The sequence below is a fragment of the Macaca thibetana genome, chromosome 9, assembly GCF_024542745.1.
Source record: "Macaca thibetana thibetana isolate TM-01 chromosome 9, ASM2454274v1, whole genome shotgun sequence".
NCBI lineage: Eukaryota > Metazoa > Chordata > Mammalia > Primates > Cercopithecidae > Macaca > Macaca thibetana.
The window spans coordinates 81340175-81366582 of NC_065586.1; the positions used below are offsets into that span (position 1 = coordinate 81340175).

A 26408-nucleotide genomic window follows, 5' to 3' on the forward strand; every position below is an offset into this window, starting at 1 on the left:
GACAGAGAAAGAAGGAACTCTCCATAAAAATAATAAGGGTGAAGCCAGCATCACTCTTATACCAAAACCAGGAAAGGGCATAAACAAAAAAGAAAACTGCAGACCAATATTCTTGATGAACATAGATGCTAAAATCCTTAACAAAATACTTGCTAACCAAATCCAACAATATATCAAAAAGACATTCCACCATGATCAAGTGGGTTTCATACCAGGGATGCAGGGATAGTTTACCATACACAAGCAGATAAATATGATACACCACATAAACAGAATTAAAAACAAAAATTACATGATCATTTCAATAGTGGCAGAAAAAGCATTCAACAAAATCCAGCATCCCTGTATGATTAAAACTCTCAGCAAAATCTGCATACAAGGAACATAACTTAATGTAATAAAAGTCAACTATGATAAACCCACAGCCAACATAATACTGAATGGGGAAAAGTTGAAAGCATTCCCTCTGAGAACTGGAACAAGACAAGGATGCCCTCTCTCACCACTCCTCTTCAACATAGTAGTGGAAGTCCTAGCCAGAGCAATCAGACAAGAGAAAGAAATGAAGGGCATCCAAATCAATAAAGAGGAAGTCACACTGTCACTGTTTGCTGACAAAATGATCGCTTACCTTGAAAACCCTACGGACTCCTACAGAAAGCTCCTAGAACTGATAAAAGAATTCAGCAAAGTTTCTGCATGCAAGATTAATGCACATGAATCAGTAGCTCTTCTATATACCAACAGTGACCAAGCGGAGAATCAAATCAAGAACTCAATCCCTTTTACAATAGCTGCCAAAAAAAAAAAAAAAAAACAAAAAAAACACACACAACCAAGGAAATAATAGATGACCCAAATGACATAAACATCTCATGCTCATGGATGAGTAGAATCAATATTGTGAAAATGACTATACTGCCAAAGCAATCTGCAAATTCAATGCAATCCCCATCAAAATACCACCATAATTCTTCTAGAATTAGACAAAAAAAGTCTAAAATTCATATGAAACCATAAAAGAGCCCACATAGCCAAAGGAAGATTAAGCAAAAAGAACAAATCTGGAGGCATCACACTACCTGATTTCAAACTATACTACAAGGCCATAGTCACCAAAACAGCATAATACTGGCATAAAAATAGGCACATAGATCAATGGAACAGCATAGAGAACCCGGAAATGAACCCAAATACTTATAGCAAACAAAAATATAAAGTGGGGAAAGGACACCCTTTTCGACAAATGCTGCTGGGATAAGTGGCTAGCCACATGTAGGAGAATGAAACTGGATCCTCATCTCTCACCTTGTACAAAAATCAACTCAAGATAATTAAGGACTTAAACCTAAGACCTGAAACTACTAAAATTCTGCAAGATAGCATTGGAAAAACCCTTCTAGATATTGGCTTAGGCAAAGATTTCATGACCAAGAACCCAAAACAAAATGCAATAAAAACAAAGATAAATAGCTGGGACCTAGTTAAACTAATGAGCTTTTGCACAGCAAAAGGAAGAGTCAGCAGAGTAAACAGACAATCCACAAAGTGGGAGAAAATCTTCACAATCTATACATCTGACAAAGGACTAATATCCAGAAAATACAGCAAACTCAAACAGATCAGTAAGAATAAAAACAAATAATCCCATGAAAAGTGGGCTAAGGCATGAATAGACAATTCTCAAAAGAAGATACGCAAATGGCCAATAAACATATGAAAAAATGCTCAACAACACTAATGGTCAGGGGAATGCAAATCAAAACCAAAAGGTGATACCACCTCCCTCCTGCAAGAATGGCCATAATCAAAAAATCAAAAAAACAGTAGATGCTTGCATGGATGGCAGTGAACAGGGAACACTTCTACACTGCTGGAGGGAATGTAAACTAGTGCAGCTGCTATGGAAAATAGTGTGGAGATTCCTTAAAGAACTAAAAGTAGGACTACCATTTGACCTGGAGGAAAAGAAATCATTATTCAAAAAAGATACTTGCATACTCATGTTTATAGAAGCACAATTCACAATTGCAAAATCATGGAACCAACTCAAATGTCCATCAATCAATGAGTGGATAAAGAAACTGTGATATATATGTATGGGCATATATACATGTATATACACATATGATGCATATCTATATATAGATATATAGATATATATGATGGAATACTATGCAGCCATACAAAGGAATGAATTAACAGCATTTGCAGGGAACTGGATGAGATTGGAGACTATTATTCTAAGTGAAGTAACTCAAGAATGGAAAACCAAACGTCGTATGTTCTCACTGATATGTGGGGGCTAAGCTATGAGGACACAAAGACATACAAATGATGCAATGGGCTTTGGGAATTTCGAGGGAAGAGTGGGAGGGGGGCAAGAGATAAAAGACTACAAATATGGCTCAGTGTATACTGTTCGTGTGATGGGTACACCAAAATCTCACAAATCACCAGTGAAGAACTTACTCATGTAACCAAATACCACCTGTACCCCAACAACTTATGAAAAAATAATTTTAAAAAAGCTATAAGAGGATAGTTGGGCTCTCCCTTTGTGACTTATTATTGCTTTCATGTTTAATTCTACCTGTAAATCTTCTTCTATTCTAATTAGAAAAAAATGTAGAAGACTTCAAATAAATCAGTGAATTGAAATATTGAGTCAAATATAATACGGTAGAAACACATTAGATATGCCAAATGTTAACTCACAAATTAAAATATTAACTTTGTGCAACAAACTATACATTCTGAGGAAACAGACCACATCCATTTTGTTTATTACTGGATCCCCAGCCTCTATCACAATGTCTGGTATATAATCTGTATGTGCATCTTAACTAGCAATAATGCATAATATATACACTTAGTCCAGATGTTAACCTTATCTCCTAATGCAAACGTGATACATTCCCTTTTATGCTTTTTTAACCTTAAATTTAAGAATTGAAATAAAATACTGATGCAATAGGATACAATGTGGTAACAACAAATCCATTTGGCATATATAAGTAAGGCCATGGCAATAACAAGTGAAAGGGCCTGTTGTATAATGATATGAAAGTACCATAAGAACACCATTAGGAATGAGAATTTAAATCAACAGTGTATGAGGAACCACTTGTTTTACTCTGGGATATTTACAAAGTAACAAATATAAAAACCTTACATGGTTATGTACATCAGGGCTACCTATAGCTAAGTTTCAGAAGGATGCTACCCTATGAAGAGGAGTCTAGGGGGCAGGACTCAAACAAATAAGAAAAATACAGATGCCTAAAGGTGAGTGTTCAAAAGAACAAAGATGACTTTTGTATGATCAATAAATCATTCATAGAAAATAATAAAAAGATTATTCATAGGAAAATAAAAGTGTGTTTTTAAAAAACACAGGGTAGATAATGATCTCCTGAGACATTTTATAGGATAAATTATATTAGAAGATAATTAGATAATTTGCTAGTTGTCTAAATATGAGATGGAAAAGACAATGAATTTGCATGATTAAAACAAACAAACAACCAAGCACCATCTAGACAAACTTTCCTTGCCCTGCAAGGGTAAGAAGGCAAATCTAAATCAGATTATTTACATGAAATATTGCTTATAAGTGGATTCTTTTCTTTTTCCTAAGACTAACCAAGGGATAAAGAGATGGCTGGAAATTTTTTTTGTTTTGAAACCAAAGAGCAATGTAGAGAGAAAAATTACTTTGGAAAAAATTCTCAGTGTCACAAAAGTCAAACTGCCTATCTGGAAAAAGAGTAGAGCAATTAAATCGATAGTTAATTCAAATTATAATTATAAAAAAAACTACAATTCTCTTTCTGCTAAAGCAATGAATGAATTGAATTCCAACTATAGAGTTGTCTAATTCTAACATTCATGCAAAATTAAGGCTATGTATATACTTTGCTATGTACCATTTTTATGATCGACTAAGCCTGTATTGTTAGTTACAAAGTGAGTTTTATTATATGTACAGTAAATCATATGTGTATAGTGGGTTATTCCCCGTGCTTACTTTAAATATTGAAATATAAGCATGTGTAAAGTATAAATATGATTATTATACTTTATTATATTAATTCTTCTTATAGACCTAACATGGGCAACTATGTTTTTACAGACATCATAGAAATTTATTAAATCTCCTACCTATCCCTGAGAATGGTCCAGAGCTCTCCACCTAGACAAGCTTCCATCAACATATACAAATATTTGCTGTCCTTAAATGTTCTGTACAGTCTGTAAATTGCAAACAAGAAAACAAAGATTATAAACATTATCATCTTTTACAAGTATGCAATTCTGGGGGGCCCAGATTATAGTTTTGATTTGCCAAGCTCAAAATTTTATCAGAATGAGAGAGAGCTAAGCCCACACATGGGGAAAGGAAGTCAATGGCTCATGAATAGGATTTTAATAGAAGAAACTAGGGCGCCAATCTCTCCCTTGAAATGGATTAATCATAATGATTATGGACAAAGAGGGTTCCTTGGGGTTCTTTCCATTCCAATTTGGGTGATGTTTTGAGCATGGACTGTTGGGGCAACGTTTAGTGGTCATCAACATGCAGTGAAAATGGGAATAAAGTGGATTAAACTTTACAAATTCAGACATGTATATATTTCATGTGCTATTCACTCAAATTTATGTTACATCCTGTTTTCACTAAGTGCCACTGGAAAATTTACTACAAAAAAGCTGCTTCTGCATATAACAGTCTCCCCATTATCCATTTATTAGTACAGAGGTGGAATGGTCAGCTGTCATTTCATTTTTTTAGATCTTCAAAACATATTCAGATAATTAAAGGTTAAATAGTTTGCTTTTGAATATTTTGTCTTTTAAGCATCAGAGATCTATGTAGAGTTTGGGGGTTTAAAAAAAGATAAAAATGGAACGTTAGAAACTCTGGTACGTCCTTTGGGAAAACACATTGTTTTCAGACACTGATTCTCTTTAAAAGAAAGAGTAGAATCAGAACTCTATTTTTAGAAATCAAACAAAACTTTCTTAAGATTAGATTAAAAATAAGTTTCTTTGTGCATACGAAATGTGTTAACAGTGAGCACAAGTGGCAGAGGGTTTTGTGGTGGATTTGTCACTTGGAGTTGGGTACGTCTGTCCCTGGCACGGGGCCTTTACCTCACTATGAAATCGGAATGAGCCCCCTGCATGATCTGCTTCTCTGAGCGGATGTGCTCCTGCTGTCTTGTGTCCACAATGTGACGTTTCTTGAGAATCTTCATTGCAAATGTTTTGGATTCTTCACTTTTCAACTGGACCTTAAAGAAAGAGAGAAGGGAGTAAGAAAAAGCCCATAGACTTGTAAGAGGGCATTATTATCCTCAAATTAACAGGTATATGGAGCACTTAAATGAACCTTAGCCACCACGCAAGTCACACACACAGTAAATCCTTGCTAGAGCTGGGTTTAACATCCAGGGCTCATAGCTATCATCCAATCTCATGCTCTGAATTGGCTGAATTTTAACTAACTTGATTCCAAATTAATTGTATTCACATGTGGATTAGAAGAGGGAAAATGTACTTAGTTCAAGTTTTATTATTTCATTTCATAGAGTGTGTTTGAATACATTTTATGGTTTTTCTTCTTCAATCAAAATAGTAGAAAAAAATAACTTCTTTTCCAATTTTATTTAAGCAAAGATGGCCAAAAATAGGCTCATATGGGCCTTTATATTCTTCCCCCTTAGTTCTAGTCCACAGAGATTTCTAGAGTTTTTAACTTGAGTGGTGGACCCTAGTCTCTCCTGAGACTGCAGACTGTTATTTCTTCAGTACTGACTGTATTCATTTCTTCTTTTTAACCTTGCAGAATTTTCCCTCCCTGCAGTTTAAAGAGAGAAAAAAAAAATTGTAACAAGATTTTTTTCCGGAGATTTTGAAAACTGTTTGTTTTTCTTCTCAAACAAGCATGATGGCTTTAGTTCCTTTGACCTCAAACTTTACTCTCTAGTAACTGGGAAGACCTGGAGCCTTAATATCTTTCAATGTGCCATGCCTCTCTTGCAGCCCACATGACTCCCAGTGGCTCCAGAGGAGGCATGGATCTTCCAAATGCCTTACTCAGACAGGGTGCTGTTTATGGTTTTACAAGAAATTTCAAGAAGGTGACTTGTAGCAAAAACAAGAGAGATAACAGAGCTAATTATTTAAAAGCAATATAAGGACATTATCATCGAGTGCTCTCAAGCAGCACAATCCTCAAGATGATACCAAACAGCCCATATTATTTGGGAGTAATGAAACCTTGGGGGAAATAACATGGCATGCTGTTTCTGCTTTGCAGCTGAAGTATGGCTGTCCCCTCTTTAGTTGTTAATTATTTACTGCTTCATCAGCAGGGATAGCGAAGTTCTTAAGTGTCTTGTTCCTGCACACATGTACAGATTGAGATTGATCTTAGAGGATATTAACGTGGCAAGTTCCGTAGGAGGGAGCATGAAGATACTGCAAATAAATGGGCCTCGCTTAGCTGCCAGCATTCATGAATCAATATGACAGTAGAGGGAAAAATGGGTATTTGAAAATGCCTTTAACAGCCAAAGGCCTTCTGCTCTCTCTGTGAAACTCAAAGATGACAGATTAGTGTGATACAAATAAATTCAGTTGTAACTCATAATAAAACACAAAATATGAAAACTCACTTCTAAAAGAAATCTGGACAGTTAGGGAAGATGGCATGAAAAAATGAGCTCTCTCACAGTACTACAATTCAGAGAAGAAGGAGTAAAGTCATATTCCCTCTTCAGAGTCATATCCAGTTAAACTAGTGAGTACTGTTGTGTAGTTCAAAAATGCCTACTATAAAAATTATTCTCTTCAGTGATGATAACGCAGATTTTTTTTTTTCTCTGTGAACACAGGGTAGGAGGAAAGAATTCAGCCTTTATAGTCACAGGTCTGGACTTGAATTCTGACACCGCTTAGTCTGTCTCAGTTTAAGCAACTATTCTCTCTCGGGCTAGTTGCTTAACTGCTCTGAGCCCTAGTTCTGGCTGAGGATAATACCAGATACCACAGTTATTATGATCCTAAATGACAACACGCCACCAAATATGCATTCATTGATGAACTCTCTGCTTGTAACCAGCAATCTCTACTGAATAGGACAAATCAAATGTTGCTATTTCAGAGGAACAAACTGATTTCCAAAAACGATTCCTATCTTTCCCAAGGTGACAGAGCTATCAAGTGGCAGAACTGGATTCATGTTCAGGTCTTTTTTGGCCCAAGCTATTTCTATTATATGCTGCTTCCCTTCAGCTGAATACAAACCAATTAGACACACAGTGATTGATACTTTGCAAATCAAAGTTTAATGGAATCGACTAACTCATGGACTGTGAGATAAACTGAACAATATTTCTATTACTTTAAGCTTAACTTATGCTAGGCATGTGATTTGGGAGAACAGCCAAAGCCTCACTGACATTTTCCTAGGCACTTCCAGGGACCTCCTTGTGTTAGGGGTTTGGGGTAAGTGATTGCTTGAATACTGCAAGGAGAAGCCAAGTGGGGTAGGAAGAAGGTGATGAGAACTGGTGGGTGGCATATGTCATAAGAGATAGGTGAAGGCTACAGAAATTCTTGGGAGTCAGGCTTACTACTTGCCAATTTAAAAACATTAATCACAGAAAGTTTATAGAACTATACTGTTAACCTACTGAGGCTTTCTGCTTTGCCTTTACTTTGCATAGAAGCAGTCCTTGGGTCTAGAATCATCTTCCTTCTTTGCACTCTGTACAAGATCTCATGAGTTCCTTAGGGCAGGGCCCTTAGAATCTCCACTTCCAATTTAAACCCAAATGCTACAAGACTCACAGAACTCAGGATCCTAACCAGAAAGTCGGGGTACCTGAGGACCACTCGTGTGAACTAACTCAACAGAGACAGTCGAGAATGTTGAAGTTAATTATTTGCATAAAGTCCAAGTAACATATTCATCAGAAATCTTCTGATAAACCAACAACTTTCCAAAGATCATTCAAGAATGTTCAATTCAACATTGTTTCTAATGGAAAATTTTAGAAACAATCTAAATTTCTAGCAAGAGGAGGAGCTTGCAGAAATAAATTATGGTATATCCATGCAATGCAACTATAAAAATGATTACTTAGAATTATATTTAACATTATGGAAAAATAACCAAAACAAATAACCAAAACATGAATAAAAGATACTGATTATAAGACAGCATACATTTTATGATCTCACAGTGTGTTTGTATATTAGTGTGTATGTATACATATATATACACACACACATCTATATGTGAAATAAATTTATGAAGGGACAATCAGAAATGTGTTCATCAATACGTTAACAATGATTTTTCCTTAGGGAAATTTTTGGTTGATTTTTACTTCTTTTTACTTTTTGAATTGCTTAACTTTTGAACAATCATCATATCTTGCTTTTATAATGAGTAAAAGTAAAACTCTCGTCATGAAAAAACTTGCAAGTTTCTTTTATTTATTTATTTATTTTTTGAGACGGAGTCTCTCTCTGTCGCCCAGGCTGGAGTGCAGTGGCTGGATCTCAGCTCACTGCAAGCTCCACCTCCCGGGTTTACGCCATTCTCCTGCCTCAGCCTCCTGAGTAGCTGGGACTACAGGCACCCGTCACCTCTCCCGGCTAATTTTTTGTATTTTTTAGTAGAGACGGGGTTTCACTGGGTTAGCCAGGATGATCTCGATCTCCTGACCTCGTGATCCGCCCGTCTCGACCTCCCAAAAGCAAGTCTCTTTTAAATTGTAATCACTATTTATTATTATTGTCTGAATCTTTCTAATTGATTCTGATTCAACTAGAATTCCATGAATGCAAAGATATGAAGAAATTGTACAGAGCATAACAACCTATTGAGGACTGGGGCTGAACCACACTATTACCTTTTTACAGGGCTGGCTACAAACATTTTTTTCAATATAAACTCTGAGTAAGTTATAGCAATTTGTATTTGTTGAGGCTAAGATATTATGTTTTATTATAAAAATATTTTAACAAACTTAATCCATGATGAATTGTAAGGTGACATTTAGTTTTCTTTTTATTTTTCCTGTTGTCCAAATTAATTATACCAAATCCACTTGTGTCCATTTAAGATAATAATAATGGTGGTGATGATGATGATGATGATGATGATAATGATGATTTTTTAGCAAGTTGCTTAAAGCTATGAAATTCTTTTTGAGTATGGAAAGAGATCAGCCAGGAAAAGAGGAGAACAGGAGTGCATATTTTTCTTCTGCCTCTTGCCAAGGACTAGCTTAGATAGTTATGCATGGTCCTCAGGTTTATCTTCCTTTGAAGACTGTCCTAATCTCCTAGGTGTACAGGCTAATGCACTGGTTGAGAGTGTGACTAGTGTGTTATTTGACTAATTTTTTTCAATTTCAACCTTTGTTTTTTCCTTGTTCTCTTGGACAAATTACTCAAACTCTCTCTGCTTTCACTTCCTCATCTATAATATGGGGATATCCTGATAGATTACCTATGAAAACCAAATAAAAGTGTTATGTGTCAAACAAAGTGTTTTCTTTGCTCTGACTGCCACCCACCTCAGTGCTAACAAGTAGATGAGTAAGGATTTGAGAAGCTACTTCTATAATATTGTGGATGCTATAAAAAGGAACGAGATCATGTGCTTTGCAGGGACATGGATGGAGCTGGAGGCCTTTATCCTCAGCAAACTAACACAAGAACAGGAAACCAAACACTGCATGTTCTCACTTATAAATGGGAGCTGAATAATGAGAACACATGGACACAGGGAGAGAAACAACACACACTGGGGCCTGTTGGGGGAGGGCTGGTGGGTGTTGGCAGAGAGCATCAGGAGAAATAGCTAATGCATGCTGGCTTAATATCAGATGATGGGCTGATAAGTGCAGCAAACCATCATGGTACATGTTTACCTAGGTAACAAACATGCACATCCTGCACATGTACTCCAGAACTTAAAAAAAGGTCTAAAATAATAATAATAAAGCATTAATATTGGTTCATTAATTATATTAAATGTACTATACTAATGTAAGTTGTCAATAATAGGAGTAATTAGGTTCAGCGTATATAGGAATTTTCTGTACTATCTTCACATTTTTCTGTAATTATATAGCTGTTCTCAAAAACAAAGATTATGGATGCTTATACCACACTGGTTTTACTCTCAAAATTCCTACAAAGGGAAAATGAACAAGAAAATCTGAATACTCAAGATCTTCATTTTATTTTATAGAAGAAATGCTATGTGCTATCTTAGAAATTAGAATTGGTAAATGTTTCATTTACAATAAACTGTTACTTCAATATGAAGTATTATATTGACATTTGAATGAATGTATACTTGGGCCAAGTAGATCTTAAGGTGGGAATTTTTGACAAGGATTTTGACAAGTTCTTAACTATCTGGCTATAGCTGATGTCTGCATAACACTGGCCTGAAAATGAGAGGTGATGTCATCAGCATTTAAAGCTCTTTGAAGATGCATTTGCTGGTTGTATTTAAATAGAGTACATCCTTCCTTTCTAGGTAGGGTAGTTGGTTGCCTTAAAAAGGCTTGTTTCCTACTGGACCCAACTTTTTGCCCTTATTAGGAAGGAAGATTATGATCAAGGCAAGGTTAAAACTGGCTCAGTACCACTGGCTGTGAGTTGGTCCTTAGAATTTGTATCTATTCATTCATTTAACCTTGTTATTAAGAGCTCATAGCTTATTTTGCACTGTCAATATCTTAATTATTTTGGAAGAAAATTACTTCCTGAACTACACTATAATTGAAATGATTTCTTAAATTCAAAGCTTAAATGGTCAGTGTCACATGACTCATTATTATGCAAAAGTCCTATATGAAGTGGTTCAAATTATATTTCCATGCACTGCAGGAGAAGGGTACTCCCTTTATGCTCTCCCTTAGGTAAACTGATGCTACAGAACAAAGGTGATGAAGGGAGTTTAGGAAAACATAAACCTGGGACCTAATTCTGGATCTCTGACAAATAAGTCATATAATCTCACTGGGCCTCAGACCACTTTTCAGAAAATAAAGGGCGAAACTATATTATCTTTAAAAACTCATTCCAGCTAGAGAATTCGATACATCTGCAATTTGACACAATATGCACTTTGAAAGCACATTAATTATATTGAACCTTACAGAAACGGCCCAACAAACATGTGGCAATATCTTGAGAAGAAAGAAAAGGGGAAATACTCCAAGTAACACACAGGTCGCTTAAGGAAACATGATGGTCCTCTCTGAAAGTATGACCTTGACTTTATATTTATGTTCATATTCTATTGGGTGGTGCGGGTTTTATTTTCTCTGTCCTCTCAACCTCAACATATGAAGGGATTGGTTTCTGTTATATTCTCTGTGTTACTAACTTTCAAATAACACACACTGGAAAAAAGCAGCCGTAGCTTTCTCAGGAAGAGCATTAAAATGGACTTCAACGCATAAGGGAATCCAGGCAGAGTCACCGTAATTGTAATAGCTGCAAAATAGGAATGACAAATATTTTCTCTAAATAAAATAGCACAAAATTTTAATCAGGAAGTCTGTATTATTTGGTGAAGCATAAAGCCATTTTTTAGTTTCAGCTCTCTTTAACCTGGGAGAAAAAGGCTTTGTAAGTAATCCAGAAATAATTTGGCAAGGTCTGTGATTTTATGTTTAAGTAACCCACATTTAATATAAATTGAGATAACTTAAGGAATTTATGACAAGTGCTGTAGTGAAACGTTCTACAAAAGGAAGAAAAGAAGAAAAAAAAAAAGCCTAGGGTGGGGGTGGCAAGAAGAGAGAAAGTCCTACATTGAGAGACTATGAGTATCTTATCCTATTAGATTAACCATGCCAAAGGGCAGGTTCACCAAAACCAGCCAAAGGCATATAATAAAACATCAACAATAAGAACATCAGCAAACAAACCACTAGACTCTCTATAAATGCATAAGCACTATGTTCCACCTCTATCATTTTCCAATATTCTCCTATTGCCAGACAGCTCTTCACAGCCCTGTAAGACGCTGGCCTTAGATTCTATGTTCAGAAAACAATGTAAACATCCTGTTCTGCAGCAGTGGAGTATAATCACAAAGCTGAAGCAGGGCGTGCAGAAGCCATAAAACTGCCATAAAATTCAGGAGGAAAAAAGGCATGAAGTGACTATACATTAAATAACTGAGTATTTAGATTGTTGAACTAGATCATACATGTAAAAACTAAAAACATTTAGTATAACACAAAATTTTAGCATCTGAATATCTGTACCAGTAAAGGTAAATCTCAAGAGATAGAAAGTAGATGAGAGGCCAGGTGTGGTGGTTTACGCCTGTAATGCCAGCACTTTGGGAGACTGAGGCAAGCAGATCACTTGAGCTCACAAGTTTGAGACCAGCCATGGGCAACATGGCCATGTCTCTACAAAAACACAAAAATTAGCCGGGCATGGTGGTGCACGCCTGTAGTCCCAGCTACATGGGAGGCTGAGGTGGGAGATTGCTTGAGCCTCCAAGCTCAAGCTGTAGTGAGACAAGATCATGCCACTGCACTCCAGCCTGGGTAACAGAGTAAGACCCTGTCTCCACAAAAAAACAAAACAAACAAAAAAAAACCCTGGAGATTGGAATGGAGAGTATTTCTAAATGGGCACAAGGGTTCTTACTGCAGTGGTAGGAAGGTCCTAAAACTGGGATATATGATCGTCATACAATTCAAAAAATCACTGAATTATACACTTAAAATGGGAACGTTTTATGGTATGTAAATTATACATCAATGAAGTTGTTAAAGAATTTTTAAAAAGAGAGAGAACTCATCATTTCTTAAATCTACAACTTCTAGTTCTGTATTGATTTGTCAGGTAGCTATATGTTTCATTTACATTTTAAGGAATTTAATGTCAAAAATGTATTTCTCTATGCTTACTTTTTCACTTACAATAAAAGTTCCTCACTTAGTCAAAAACTAGATTTTTAAGGTCTAATTTCTGTTAAATATTGACACATTTTTAAAAAGTCATTTTTAATGATTTTACTACTTGTTTATTGAAAAACCTAAATATAAAAGTCTTATTTTTAAAAAAATTAGGATCATGAATACATTTAAACAAAATGTACATAATTAACACAAAGTTCTTTAAAAGCTATCTTGTCAAAATAATAGGTACAGTCGGCTTTCTGCATCTGTGGGTTCTACATCCACATTCAAACAACCAAGGATTGAAAATACTTGGAAAAGAGGCAAGAGAACCCAAGAGGGGATGAGCCCGAACTGGGGAAGTGACAGAGCGCGAGAGCCAGCCTAGAGAGGTCCCGGAGCCCGTGTCGGAGGCCGCTGCCATCGCGCGGCTGGCCTCAGTTTTCAGAACTGCGTCGGGGAGGGAATAGCTTTTTGTTGAACGGTGCAAGACGCTGACCTGTGCAACGGGACTTCGCCTGGTTCCTGTGTCTCTTACCAAACCGTGACCCCGGAGCACAGGACTGGGTTTGGTGGTCGTGAGCAGTTTGTGACCCTTGAATGAAGACACCAGGACTGGTCCTGTATATCCCTCGCCAGACTGACCAGGGAGAGCTGGGATCAGGTGTTTCTGTTCCCTGTTTTTTTTTTTTTTTTTTCCTTCAACTTCCTGCCTATCCACATGCAGCCATCAGCCCACAAAGACATGACTACCAATGCGGGCCCGTTGCACCCATACTGGCCTCAGCACCTAAGACTGGACAACTTTGTACCTAATGACCACCCCACCTGGCATATACTGGCTGGCCTCTTCTCTGTCACAGGGGTCTTAGTCGTGACCACATGGCTGTTTTCGGGTCGTGCTGCGGTTGTCCCACTGGGGACTTGGCGGCGACTGTCCCTGTGCTGGTTTGCAGTGTGTGGGTTCATTCACCTGGTGATCGAGGGCTGGTTCATTCTCTACTATGAGGACCTGCTTGGAGACCAAGCCTTCTTATCTCAACTCTGGAAAGAGTATGCCAAGGGAGACAGCCGATACATCCTGGCTGACAGCTTCACAGTGTGCATGGAAACCATCACAGCTTGCTTGTGGGGACCACTCAGCCTGTGGGTGGTGATCGCCTTTCTCCGCCAGCATCCTCTCCGCTTCGTTGTACAGCTTGTGGTCTCTGTGGGCCAGATCTATGGGGATGTGCTCTACTTCCTGACGGAGCACCGTGACGGATTCCAGCACGGGGAGCTGGGCCACCCTCTCTACTTCTGGTTTTACTTTGTCTTCATGAATGCCCTGTGGCTGGTGCTGCCTGGAGTCCTTGTGCTTGATGCTGTGAAGCACCTCACTCATGCCCAGAGCATGCTGGATGCCAAGGCCACAAAAGCCAAGAGCAAGAAGAACTGAGGAGTGGTGGACCAGGCTCGAACACTGGCCGAGGAGGAGCTCTCCGCCTGCCAGAAGAGTCTAGTCCTGCTCCCACAGTTTGGAGGGACAAAGTTAATTGATCTTTCACACTCAGGCTCATGGGTGGGCACAAGAAGGGGAATAAAGGGGCTGTTTGAAGGCACTGCTGGGAGCCATTAGGACACAGATACAAGAGAAGCCAGGAGGTCTATGATGGTGACAATTTTTAAAATCAGGAAATAAAAGACCTTGACTCTTAAAAAAAAAAAAAAAAAAAAATACTTGGAAAAAAAAATGGATGGTTGTGTTTGAGGTGAACATATATAGACATTTTTCTTGTCATTATTCTCTAAACAATACAGTATAACAGCTACTTACATAACATTTGCACCGTATTAAGTATTGTAAATAAACTAGAGATGATTTAAACTATAGGAGAGAATGTGTGCATATGCAAATACTATGCCATTTTCTATTAGGGACTTGAGCATCTATAAATTTTGGTATCTGCAGCTGGAAGAGGTATTGGTGAGGACAGGTCCTAGAACCAATCTCCCATGGCTACTGGGGATTGGGAGGTTAAAATATTGCAATAATAAACCAACTGTGGTTGTATGCAAGTCCGTATGACATCCTAAAGCTTCATTTTCCTTACCTAAGGGAATAAAACCAGGCCAGGTGCAGTGGCTCACGCTTGTAATCCCAGCACTTTGGGAGGCCGAGGCTGGCAGATCATTTGAGGTCAGGAGTTCAAGACCAGCCAGCCTGGCCAACATGGTGAAACTTCATCTCTACCAAAAATATAAAAATTAGCTGGGCGTGGCGGTGGGTGCCTGTAATCCCAGCTACTCAGGAGACTGAGGCAGGAGAATTGCTTGAACTCGGGAGGCGGAGGTTGCAGTGAGTCAAGATCGTGCCACTGCACTTCAGCCTGGGCAACAGAGCAAGACTCCATTTCAAAACTAAATAAATAAATAATTTTAAAAACCAGCTTCATATTATAGAAACATATATTGTAAGATCAAATCAGATAGTGTATGTGAACATTCTTTAGAAAATAAAAAGTATTATGTAAGAATGATCATCACCACTATGATTTCCAAGATATAGTATCTTACTATTACAATTCATAATTAAATCTGTTTTTAAGTTAGTAGTCCCAATCAACTGAATGAAAACAGGATTAGGAAAAATCTACCTGTTTGAATTTTAGGAAATTTTACTTTCATGGTGAAAGAAAAAGCAATTTTATTACTCTGACTCAAATAACTTTTTGGACATGGCCCACTAAAGTGCCCACATGTTCAGGAGAAGCCAGCTTACGACATTCATAAAATAAGATGAAATGCTTTAAGTGAACAGAAAGCTTCTATCCTACAAATCAGTGTTGGATTATGTTTCCCAACATTTCTTAACAACAGCAATAACAAAAAGTACTAATTCTATTATTAACTTAAGCAGAGATCACAGTAACTTCTCTATTTCCCTCACTTTTCTCTGCACAATAACATCATATGATTTATTTTTCCCCTTGGCCAATGTCTGAAATTTAAGAATGAACCATAGCATTTGCCTTGTTTCATAGGATACGTAAGAGAGAACAATAAAAGAAACTTGTCACAGCCTGAGCGATACATGTTTGAAAGACCCGGAGAATGCAAAGGATAGATTATGAGTGTGACAGAGATGTCAGAATTGGAAAGCTTTTCAGCCATGAGGCATAGAGGCACAACACTGTTGTAGTGGTGACTCAACTTCATGGTAAAGGCTTTACGCATCAAAGTTCCTATTCATAGATAGTCCCGTCGTCCCCCACCTACACACACACACACTCATACATACACAGAGTCAGGTATAACATTTTGAGAAGAAAAGAGGATAGAAAAGTAGCTTATTTTTCTATATGCCTTTTCATTTGATTCCATCTGCCATTTGCACAATGGACAGATAATCAAGAGAGGGTCTCTCTTCTTCTCATCCTCGTTTTTCTTTCTTCATTTACCTCAACACCTCATTAAAAATATCAGTAATCTTATTTGCTCTGTAACTTGCCTTCAGACTTAAAATCAGTTCTACAGCTAGTGACCAGAAATATCAGGAAATATCTATATTATTAAATTTAAATTTATTAAAAGACAAAGTTATTTTTGAAGAGGAGGTAAGTTTTTTTTTTTTTTTATTTTTTAAAGACATTTAACTTTCAGTTTGGAGGAAAGTCAGAAAAAGAACCTGATACTTTTTTATTTTTAATTATACTGTGAACAAAGGCCTGGACAATTTCCTAGAAGTTACTTGCAAATCAAAGAACATTTATAATTTCCCTTATTAAGGAATTAGCATTCATTCATTTTCATTCAAAAGATTACCTACATTGAGTGTCTTATCATTCCTTAAACATAACATTGATTTCCTACCGCTTTTATGCTAAATAAACTTTACTTCATTTTGCAGTGATTATTAAAAGTGGTACTTACAGTATTTTATTACCTATAATATACTTTATTTTTTCAGCAACTAATCAAATATTTTTCATCTTCTACCCAATACTTTAGTTTCTATGCATAATCTCACTTGTATAAGGAAATACTATGTGCATCAGTTTTGAAAACTTGTTCACATATTTTAAATTGAGCACATGAATAGCTCACATAAATTCAATTTATTCTAATACTTAAAGTACACATATAACCATGTAGATGAGGTCGAATATTTAAATTTCAATTCCTTTCATTTATTGCCTCTGAAAATCTAAAATGGGTTGAAATGAAACAGAGGATGACATACTGTGAAATTCAACTCTCTTTCTGACATGTGACCCAATTAACTCATGAAAGGTTTTGCATTGCGGTTATACTTTTAAAATATAGGGACGAATGACTTTATAATTTTTTAAAACTGTTAGATACTGGAAAACTTTAATAAAATGGCTTATAATCAGATCTTAATGTCTTATTACATGCTATCCTCAAACTTTGTCCCTCTGATGTTACAAAAAGGATAACTATACAATTCATCCATGTAGTCAAAAACCACTTATACCCCCTAAAGCTATTACAATTTAAAATACTTTTTAAAATACTGAAAAAGTGCTGGGAGACAGGCCTGGGGGAATGGGAATGAGGGTGGAGAGGACGGGGTTGGAAGGATGTAGGGGAGAACTTGCTAACCTAGAATTCAATGAATCTTTCAATAATAAGGCAAAATAAAGACATTTTCAGATAAAAGTAAATTAAGGAAAAAAGAAAAAGATAACTTCTTCCCCCATATGATTCTGGTATTTCACATTTATCTTGTGTTTCAGATTTTCACAAATATAAAAGGATATCAACTGTAGCTAAGTCAGTTCAATAAGAATCTACTGGATTTTGCCTATACCAGTTTACTTTAGGGAAAACAGTCACATTAAAAATTTAAATTGCTTTGTTTGTGTAGATGTGGCATCCAAGGTCAACGTGATGACCAGACAGTGGCTCTCCTTTAACTTACTTGTTTGAACTTCTTTTGGATAGTGATGATCTCCCCACTATCAGTGTGAACGTGAAAGGCAGTGGGCTGGAGCTGAGGCCTAAGAACAAACTATCTGGCCCACAAAAGCTCCTGACCTCGTAGCTCAATGTTCAAGCTAATATGTTGCATATGTCAATGACAATGGGGAATACTGAGGGACCAAGTACTAATTAGCAATAAATTAAATATATGCAATTGATGAGATATATTGAAACATACAGAATTACCTGTTTTATATTTTTTCCAGAAAGCAAGATAAGTTACTTCATTTTATTTAAAAAGATATGACTATTTTCTACATAACTAAGACACACAAGGGGACTATTTTTCCCTCTCGATGGAAGGAATCCCTCTGTGAAAGTGTTTACATGAAATTTTCAGGAATGCAGACTGCACTGTGGTACAAAATAACCTACTTTTGTCAGAAGAGAAATTATGATGTCTATTTCTAGGAGCAGGGCCACCTAAAAATAGCTTGTCTAGTCACCTTATAGTGCTTTCTTTCATGTCATAGATAGAAGTTCGGAGCAGAGTCTGTGTTTATATGCTTTCATTACTCAATGTCCAAACAACTCTTTTTTTTTGGCAAGTCTAATCTTTTTAAAGAATATAATACAATTATACTCTACTGATCAGCTGTCTAATATTTCTCTCTGCTCCCCCAACAGTAATTCACTCTAGTCTAGTCACTTGCTTTGGTGTCCTGTAACAACATGTGGCCTTTTATGTTGTAACCCTTGCCTGGAATGGCCTTTTCCCAGAATGGCCTTTCCCCATCTGTTCATTTAAATCCCAACCTATTCTCCACTGCCTGGCTTCAGTTCTGTATATCTTCCCAGGCCCTCTTCTACTCCATCAATTTCAAATGACCTCTCTCCTGATGAAATACTGAGAACTCTTCTGCATACTTTTTAATTTAACACAATAGCATAAGATTTTGTTTGCTACTTTTCAAATATCTTAATCTTATCTTCTTTCTTAGGAGGAGGCAGAAATTCCTTGAGGGCAGGAATCATGTCTGATATTTTTATATCCCAGAAATAGTTTGGGTTTTTTAAAACAGATGATTTTTGCCTAATGTGATGTACCCATTAATTCTCTGGATTAAAAAAATATATATATTTATGTCAGAGAAAACAAAAAGGCAAGTATGACCTAAATGTTAACTTTTGGAAGAGCTGTTTTATCACCAATTATCTTAAGCTTTGGAAAGACATACCCAGTGGATTCTAGATTTATATTGATCATTCTAAAATCCTATGCAGGTTTAGAGGAGAAACTACTAACATTTTATCTTGTGGTAGGATACTGACTTCAACTACTTGTAATAAAAAAATAGGCATTTCAATTGATTGCTAATATATAAAATTTCTATAATTTCACAAGATGTGTTAGAAAGTAACTTATATTTGTTTTCATTCATGTAATCTAAATTTTATTATAATTATCAATGTACAAAAGAAAATTTATTGTACAATAATGAGATGAAGTAATGCTTATCTTACTTTATTTGCATATGCCAAAGTAGAGATAAGCTTTACTGCTTATAATTTCTGCATTGAAACTGTCATGTGGTTATTTTAGCTGTTGCAGTATATTGTTACTACACCTACTGATGCTTAATTAGTATTTATTAGATCGGATTTTCATTAGCTATCTGAAGAACTTATTTTCTGAGAAATGAATGCTATTTATTACAGTTAATAATTTTTGTCCATTTTCATTCTTTTGAAGAATAAACATAAAATGAGAATTACATATTTAATAATAAACCATGTAGAGTACCACTAGAGAAGAGGCTATGTTAAAATGAAGCAAACTTTCAGTTTCAGCCAGTATTAAGTCCTTACTCACTTTACTTACAGAGGGCACAAGGCCTTAGGGCAGCAGGGTTTCCCCCCGGTGTCCAGTGCAGCATAAATCACTGTGGGTACACATGGCAATGCTGCCCAAAGATCTCCACAGCTATTCTGTTTCATTGCTGTGTGGCTTGGCTGTAGAAAGCTCTTGAAATGTTTTCATCGTACATGGGGTTTCCCTTTGGAGTTAAGTTGCTCACCTTTCTCAATAAGACTCTGCTGACTGAGCAATGGGTTTATCACCTAACTTCTTGCTTAATCACCTCTTAGTCTCTTTTTTTTTTTTTTTTCAATTGGTTTACATAGCACTCCAAGCCTGCTTGCTTGTTTTTATAGTGCCAAGGCAGCTGGCAAAAATGCTGTGAGAGTGGTATGGATGTCATGAACAGACACACACGTTGTTAACTACACGTGCTTGTCTTAGCATAAATTGGTTCTCACAACTACCACATGTTCTTTTCCTGGGCAATCCAGTTATGTGGTTTAGAAACTGAACTGCAGCAGAGAAGGAATGAGAGGTAACTTTTGTATTCAACTTGCCAAGAGCCAGGTCTTTATTATGCCCAATTGAGGTTCCATGGGTTAAGAAGGCTTGAGAAAAACTAGATATGATTCAGCAGTTTGCACTGAAAACGATTTCCCATTGAGAGGTTAAGAGGTGGGGCTTCACAATTTAGAAGTGAAATGGATAAATAAAAGCAGGCTACTTCAGGTGCACACAGGTTCAGCCTAAGGGATATTGAAAATTGTTTCCCATCTCCTCTCATGACAGATCAGAAAGTTAAGAGCTTTAGTGGTCTGGAGAAATTTAATAGAAGCTATCATTGAAGGTCATTTGAAGACCTCTGGGCTCTTACTTATATTAGAATAATGGTTGCACTCTCAGCCCTTGGCTTAGCAGTGGAAAAGAAAAGAGTAAAATCATTTCATTCCCTTCCTTTTCTATGCATATAGCTGGAAGTGATAAAGAGAACTATCATTAGCATGTTTTAATAATAATAGCAACAGTAACAACATTAACACCATTTACTGACCCATGATGTGTGAGACACTATTTTGAGGACTTTAACTTGTTTAATTTTCACAACCTTGTGAGGTATATATCCTATTATTATCATCATTTCAGAGACAAGAAAACCAAGGCTCAGAAAGTTTTAAGTAAATGACTAAGCATACACAATGGGTAACATCTGAATCCAGAATGCCTAATTCTAGAGCTCTAGCTTCTCGCTACCATGTTATACTGTCGGATTTTTTTCTCCACAGACATTTTGCCACTAAAATAGGAGCTGGAAAAGAGTTAGAGAAAGTGGAGTCTCTGAAGATATAACAGAAAGAGAGGCACATAGCAGACAATTACTACATGTATTCTAGATTTAGTTTTAATTCAGGTTCTTGAATTCCAGAAGAATTTTTTTAAAGCAAAGGTATACATATGACAATGAAGTAACACTTGTTTGATTTGGGGGTGGTTGTTGTTGATGGTGGTGGTAAGAATCCAAATATTTTTAAAAGCCAGAATGGCAGAAAAAGCTTCTAGTTAAAAAAAATCAGTAATTCTAGGCAATAACAACAGCTCTTTCAATGACTAAGTGGCCTTAAACCACATATATACATTATTATTGTCTTCTTTCCTGTAAAATGTGGATCATGCCTCATGTTCTCCTCCCAGGGTAGCTATAAGGGCAAAATTATACAATGAACTTGAAAGCAATTTGAAGATTATAAAGTAGTGTTCAAATGAAAGGTTATTTTTTTTATTTTTTAAAGAAATAATATTCATTTATTAATAAACATTTTATTTTATTAAAGAAATAATATTAATTTATTAATAAACATTTGTTTCTACAATAGTTTCATTTTACTAAGTATGTTCCATAAGGCATCAGGTTATTTATAGTAATGCCTTAACTCTCCCTCTGCCTCAGAAATGCTATCTCCTGCAAGAAGTCTTGTTCCCCCACTCACTGGGCCCCTGCTGATCATGCTTCGCTTATGAGTTTAATTATTAGTTTACATGATTGCCCCTCCCAGTAGACTGCGAGTCTCTAGAGCCAAGGACTATTCGATTTATTGAATTTTTTATCTTCAATTGTAGAGCTCAATACATATATACAGAATAACTGATGTAGAAAGAATATAATCCAAAAACACAGGTTATGTTTCTCTTATATTTGTTCCTGTATTTTATCCAAGTATGCCACTCTGGTATAGGAGACATTTGGATTGTTAAATAAACAGATTAAATATCTAATATTTTAAAGTACCAACTACATATTATTGGCATATTAAAAAATCGGTTTGTCTTTGACTTGTGCAAATCTATTCTGAAAAACAGGTGCCTTTCTCAGAAGGACAAAAGTAGAGTAAATGGGGAATATGACTATAAGGCAATGGGACTAATTTTCACTTGTAATTTGTAAAACCAACCTCCTTATTTTACAGTCATACTTTGTAAATGAAGATGATTACCTAGATGACTTACATCAGTGCTTAGGGCTTTTGTGAGTAAGTCATATATAAAAAGAGAGCTGAGTTCTTTTGCTGAAAGTGATACTATAAGTGGAATGTGTTCTCCTAGAAGACATACTGTAAACAGACAGTAACTGAACACATTAGAAAGACCATTCTTAAAAATAAAGAACATAGGCAGAAAATATGGCATATGCCAGAAAACAGAAAGGAAAGCAGTCCAAATGACTGCCCAGAGGAAATGGTTGTGAACAGGACATGTCTGATATTAAACAAGTGAAAGTCAGTTATGCTAAGACCATTTAGGAAGAGACTGAATATCTTAAGACTACAATTCCCATGCATAAAAGACCTTCACTTCAAGCTTCTGGACTCTTTGCTGAACACATATTTAAGTTTCTTATTATGTGGCAAAATTATGTTCTCACCTCCAAAAATTGATAATAAACTATTTATAAATTCTCCTGTAGAAAAATACTTCTGCATCTACATTTATCGAAATTGACATGAATGATAAAAATTAAGAAATGCTAAAAAGTCTGTGAAGGGTATAACTACCTTCACACACAAACATAATCTGTATGTCAAACAGTGATGAGAAAACTACATTCTTAACTTTAATAGGAAATGAAGTTCAAAAATTCAAATTTCTAAATTCTTCATACTCCACTGAAGGGCTTATAATTTTATAATGTTATTTCTGGGAAACTTTAAAAAATACTATTTTAAAATTAAGGTGTAACTTATGGTATTATCTTGAAATGTCATTTACTTGCTCAACATTACTGCTAAACTAAGATTCTAAGTATTATATACTTTGTATTAACATGTTGAGCACTCCATACATAAATATAAAATGAGTTTATATGAAGATTTTATTGCTTAGATATTGCTTTAATAGGACTTTATAATATTGACAAGATTATCTTGCATGTGTCATTCTCAGAGGAGAGTGAAAACTTCTGTAATCACAAAAGAACTGGCCTCTGCCTACATCTTACTCCTAACTATGAATGGGGTAGGTGCCACTCTGATGGTACACCATTATCATTACGGTGATTCGTTATATTGCATGAAAATGGTATGTACAATTACAAGCAAAGTGTTGAGGCCAAACTCTCAATTCCAGCATTATTGAATGTATGTAGAAGATGAACAATCACAGATAATATTTTAATACCCCCAAAGTAATACTACCAGGCAATTAGTAAGTGGTAAGAATTGGGAAAATAAAGTATTAGTGATCATTTAAATGACTGGTCCACATTGAATGCTGAAGACAATATAGGCCCTCTGATTGTCCTACAGTATGCTGTACACGTGCAAGACAACGAAAGCTGATGTGACCTTAAAAGGTTAAGGACATGCGCCTCTTCCCCTAATGTAGAAATTGTACCCTATACTCCATTATGAATTTACCACTCATCAGTAATATCTACAGTTTTTACAAAGTGGGCTACATTTCCAACATCAATTAATTCTTAGGGCTATGGTGTTCATTATCTATAAACATCTATCTAAAAGAGTAAAATATAATATCCATGAGAAGAAAATTAGGCTGACTATCTGGTATTTCTCTGGGGATGGAGATTATATGCACATATATATGTGTATATATACTCAAACATGCACATGAATACACAGAAATGAGCATACACACGTGTGCACACACACGAGAGCACAAATGCAAATTTTTGTTTTTAAACTAAACTTTTATATGCCCACATTAAATTCTTCCCAATTTTGAGGCTAATCAAAATTTTGTTTGTACCTCCTCGTTTGCTTTTCAGAGGATTTTCTAGAAGATTTGCCCTATCAGCTTGGTATTCAATTCTTTAGCTTGAAATGACTTCAGTGCCTGTAAGTTATTTTCAATATTTCAAAAATCCTAATTCCTATATTTCATTAAATATCTCACTGGTAACTTCAAAGATCGCTATTTAAGTTATCAAATGTCTAAGAGTTCACAAAGTTGTAACGCTGATTTTTTTTTTGTCAACAAAAATAGCAGTTTTATTGTCCATCATCTTTAAAAAATAGTATTTAAGGACTCATAACAGTCCTACAATCACTGTCCAAGAAATTCTATCCCTTATACTGCTTCATTTGGAGAGTGTTTTAGAAATACACAACTATATAAACACATCAGAAAATAAATCCTGCATGGCAGGGAGCTCTGTTTTCTTTTCCTGCCTGTATGTCCCAACACCTCCAAATCAAAGCAGTTCATGCATAATGCTGTTAATGAATATTTATTAGCTATACAGATAATTATAGTTTTCCACAAAACCAAAGTTCTTAAAAAATAAATTCATGGTTACATTAATTTGTAGGGTTCAGAAAAGCAAGAGGTTTGTCTAGAACCTTACTTGTTTTGTTTCTTTTTTTTTTCTCCCAGAACTGAAAATACTCATATCATCAAAGGCACACTTACAGACTTTCAAGTCAGAGGTGGTATTACTACAGTATCTCCAACCAGTGTTAAGGGAAGCATAATACTAATTCAGTGAGACATATGGCTCTAAAACCTTCTCGTCTAATATCTAAGTAAATACCATCTTTCTGCCTGTTCAAGTCAGAAATTCCAACTGCAATACAAATAGACAAATATAAAAGTAGTGCTGGGTCAATGTACTTTTAAGGAAGGGGATTTCTCTTGACCCCTGATGGCAACCGTAACTGTTTACTGCACTGTACACCATCTCAGGGAGTTCCTCACATACTGTACTGGTGTCTGATATCAGGAAATCCTCCATGTTCAGCAGGGAGGTGGAAATCAATCTGCATTTTTAATTAGGGTTTATAGCCACACCGTCTTGAAATGCAGTTAGTCATAAGAATACATTTTTTCCTCATTCTTGTGATAATATGTCAGTTTTTAAATTTACATTTCAAACAAATGCAAAATAGAGTACGTTTTCATGTTGTTTACACCACACTCATGCAACGTGTTGAATGCATTAACTTGTACAAAGTGTCTTCATCTTCATGAATATATAGCTGTGTGTGCATGTGTATATATATGTATACAAACTGTGTGTGTGAAATAAACTATATAAAATATTCAAACTATTAGCACTATAAATAGGTACTTGCAACTACAGAACCACAGAATTACTACTACAGCACCATTTACTTCATATATATCTCTTCTATTTCCCTTTATATGTATTTAAATTTACATTTAAATTATTGTAATTATTGTTAGGATGCATAATTGTTGGTAAGCACCACTCAGAACTAGGAAATAAAGATGATAGAAAATTAGTTGGGTAAGACGTGCTTAATGACTCTTCTTTAAGTCAATGTGTTTACCTTACACTTAATATGATGGGGTTTTCTAAAAAGCAATGAGTTTTTTATTTTATTTTTAGTCGTTGACTGCACAATTTAGCCCACTTTGTTGCGAATTATGACATGTCTACTGCAAAGTATTTGGTACTGATTTAGGAATAATGGTAATTAATGATGAAAGACAGAACAAGAGAAAAGGAAGAAATCTTAATCTAGGGGAAAAAATTAAAAAGGAAGCAGAGGTGATCAAAAGCATTTAAAGAACCATCACCTACCAGTTCTACTCGTCCGAAACCTCCAACTCCAAGGGTATCAATGATGTTGAAATCAGACAGCTTCAGGTTGGCGAAGAAAGCCGCTTCAGCTTCATATCTGGATTTTTTGATGTGAAAAAATGGAAATTTCTTAGAGGTGCAAACACGAGTACCACGTACATCTGTACCAGAATGACATGACTGTGGAACAGGGTTTACCTGCTTACATTCCATCTTGCTTTTAGAGTTTGTGTTTTCTCACACTCATAATTTTTTGGTCCCAGTTGTGCAGAATAACATAAATTTGCACTTGTGTTTCAAAGTACTGTAGAAAAATACAAAGTACCCACTGCATGCCAGTCAAGTGACTGATAAATCCAATTATCAAATCAAAGTTACATGGAGGTCTTTTTCTACGCGTCTTCTTGTGAACACGGATTGTTTGAGTTGTTCTTTTTTGGTTTTGTTTTAGATTTTTTGGTTTAGCTTGGTTTTGTTTTTGCCGTTCAGATTTTGGATGGCAGTTTCTCATCAGTTTCCCTTATCCACAGGCTGGCAGCACCTCCTATAAATATTAATTAAAAGCGGCAAGATCACGGAGGTCTCTGGAGCGAAATCA

The 26408-nt window shown here is 35.9% G+C and overlaps 2 protein-coding genes and 1 long non-coding RNA gene across 5 annotated transcripts in view; 2 read left to right on the forward strand and 1 right to left on the reverse strand.

The window, feature by feature from the left end:
- LOC126963256 (uncharacterized) overlaps window positions 1-24102 on the forward strand; it is a 64359-nt gene extending 40257 nt beyond the window's left edge. Inside the window, exon 3 of the long non-coding RNA XR_007728993.1 lies at window positions 24032-24102. This is a non-coding gene — a long non-coding RNA (uncharacterized LOC126963256). The remainder of the gene's footprint in view (window positions 1-24031) is intronic.
- The window catches only part of PRKG1 (protein kinase cGMP-dependent 1), a 1349224-nt gene that overhangs the window by 26698 nt on the left and 1296118 nt on the right, over window positions 1-26408 (reverse strand). For all 3 annotated transcript variants that reach the window (XM_050805423.1, XM_050805422.1, XM_050805424.1), the window contains 3 exons: window positions 25811-25907; window positions 5158-5297; window positions 4165-4254 (listed from right to left, as the gene is read on the reverse strand). In XM_050805423.1, the coding sequence (XP_050661380.1) occupies window positions 4165-4254; window positions 5158-5297; window positions 25811-25907 (327 nt within the window). The remainder of the gene's footprint in view (window positions 1-4164; window positions 4255-5157; window positions 5298-25810; window positions 25908-26408) is intronic.
- LOC126963254 (3-beta-hydroxysteroid-Delta(8),Delta(7)-isomerase-like) lies at window positions 13293-14658 on the forward strand. The gene has a single exon (XM_050805427.1). The coding sequence runs from the start codon at window positions 13687-13689 to the stop codon at window positions 14401-14403; it is 717 nt and encodes a 238-aa protein (XP_050661384.1). The 5' UTR covers window positions 13293-13686; the 3' UTR covers window positions 14404-14658.

Bases quoted from the DNA above. Each gene is read 5' to 3' on its own strand.
- LOC126963254 (XM_050805427.1), top strand. From the start codon at position 13,687: ATGCAGCCATCAGCCCACAAAGACATGACTACCAATGCGGGCCCGTTG.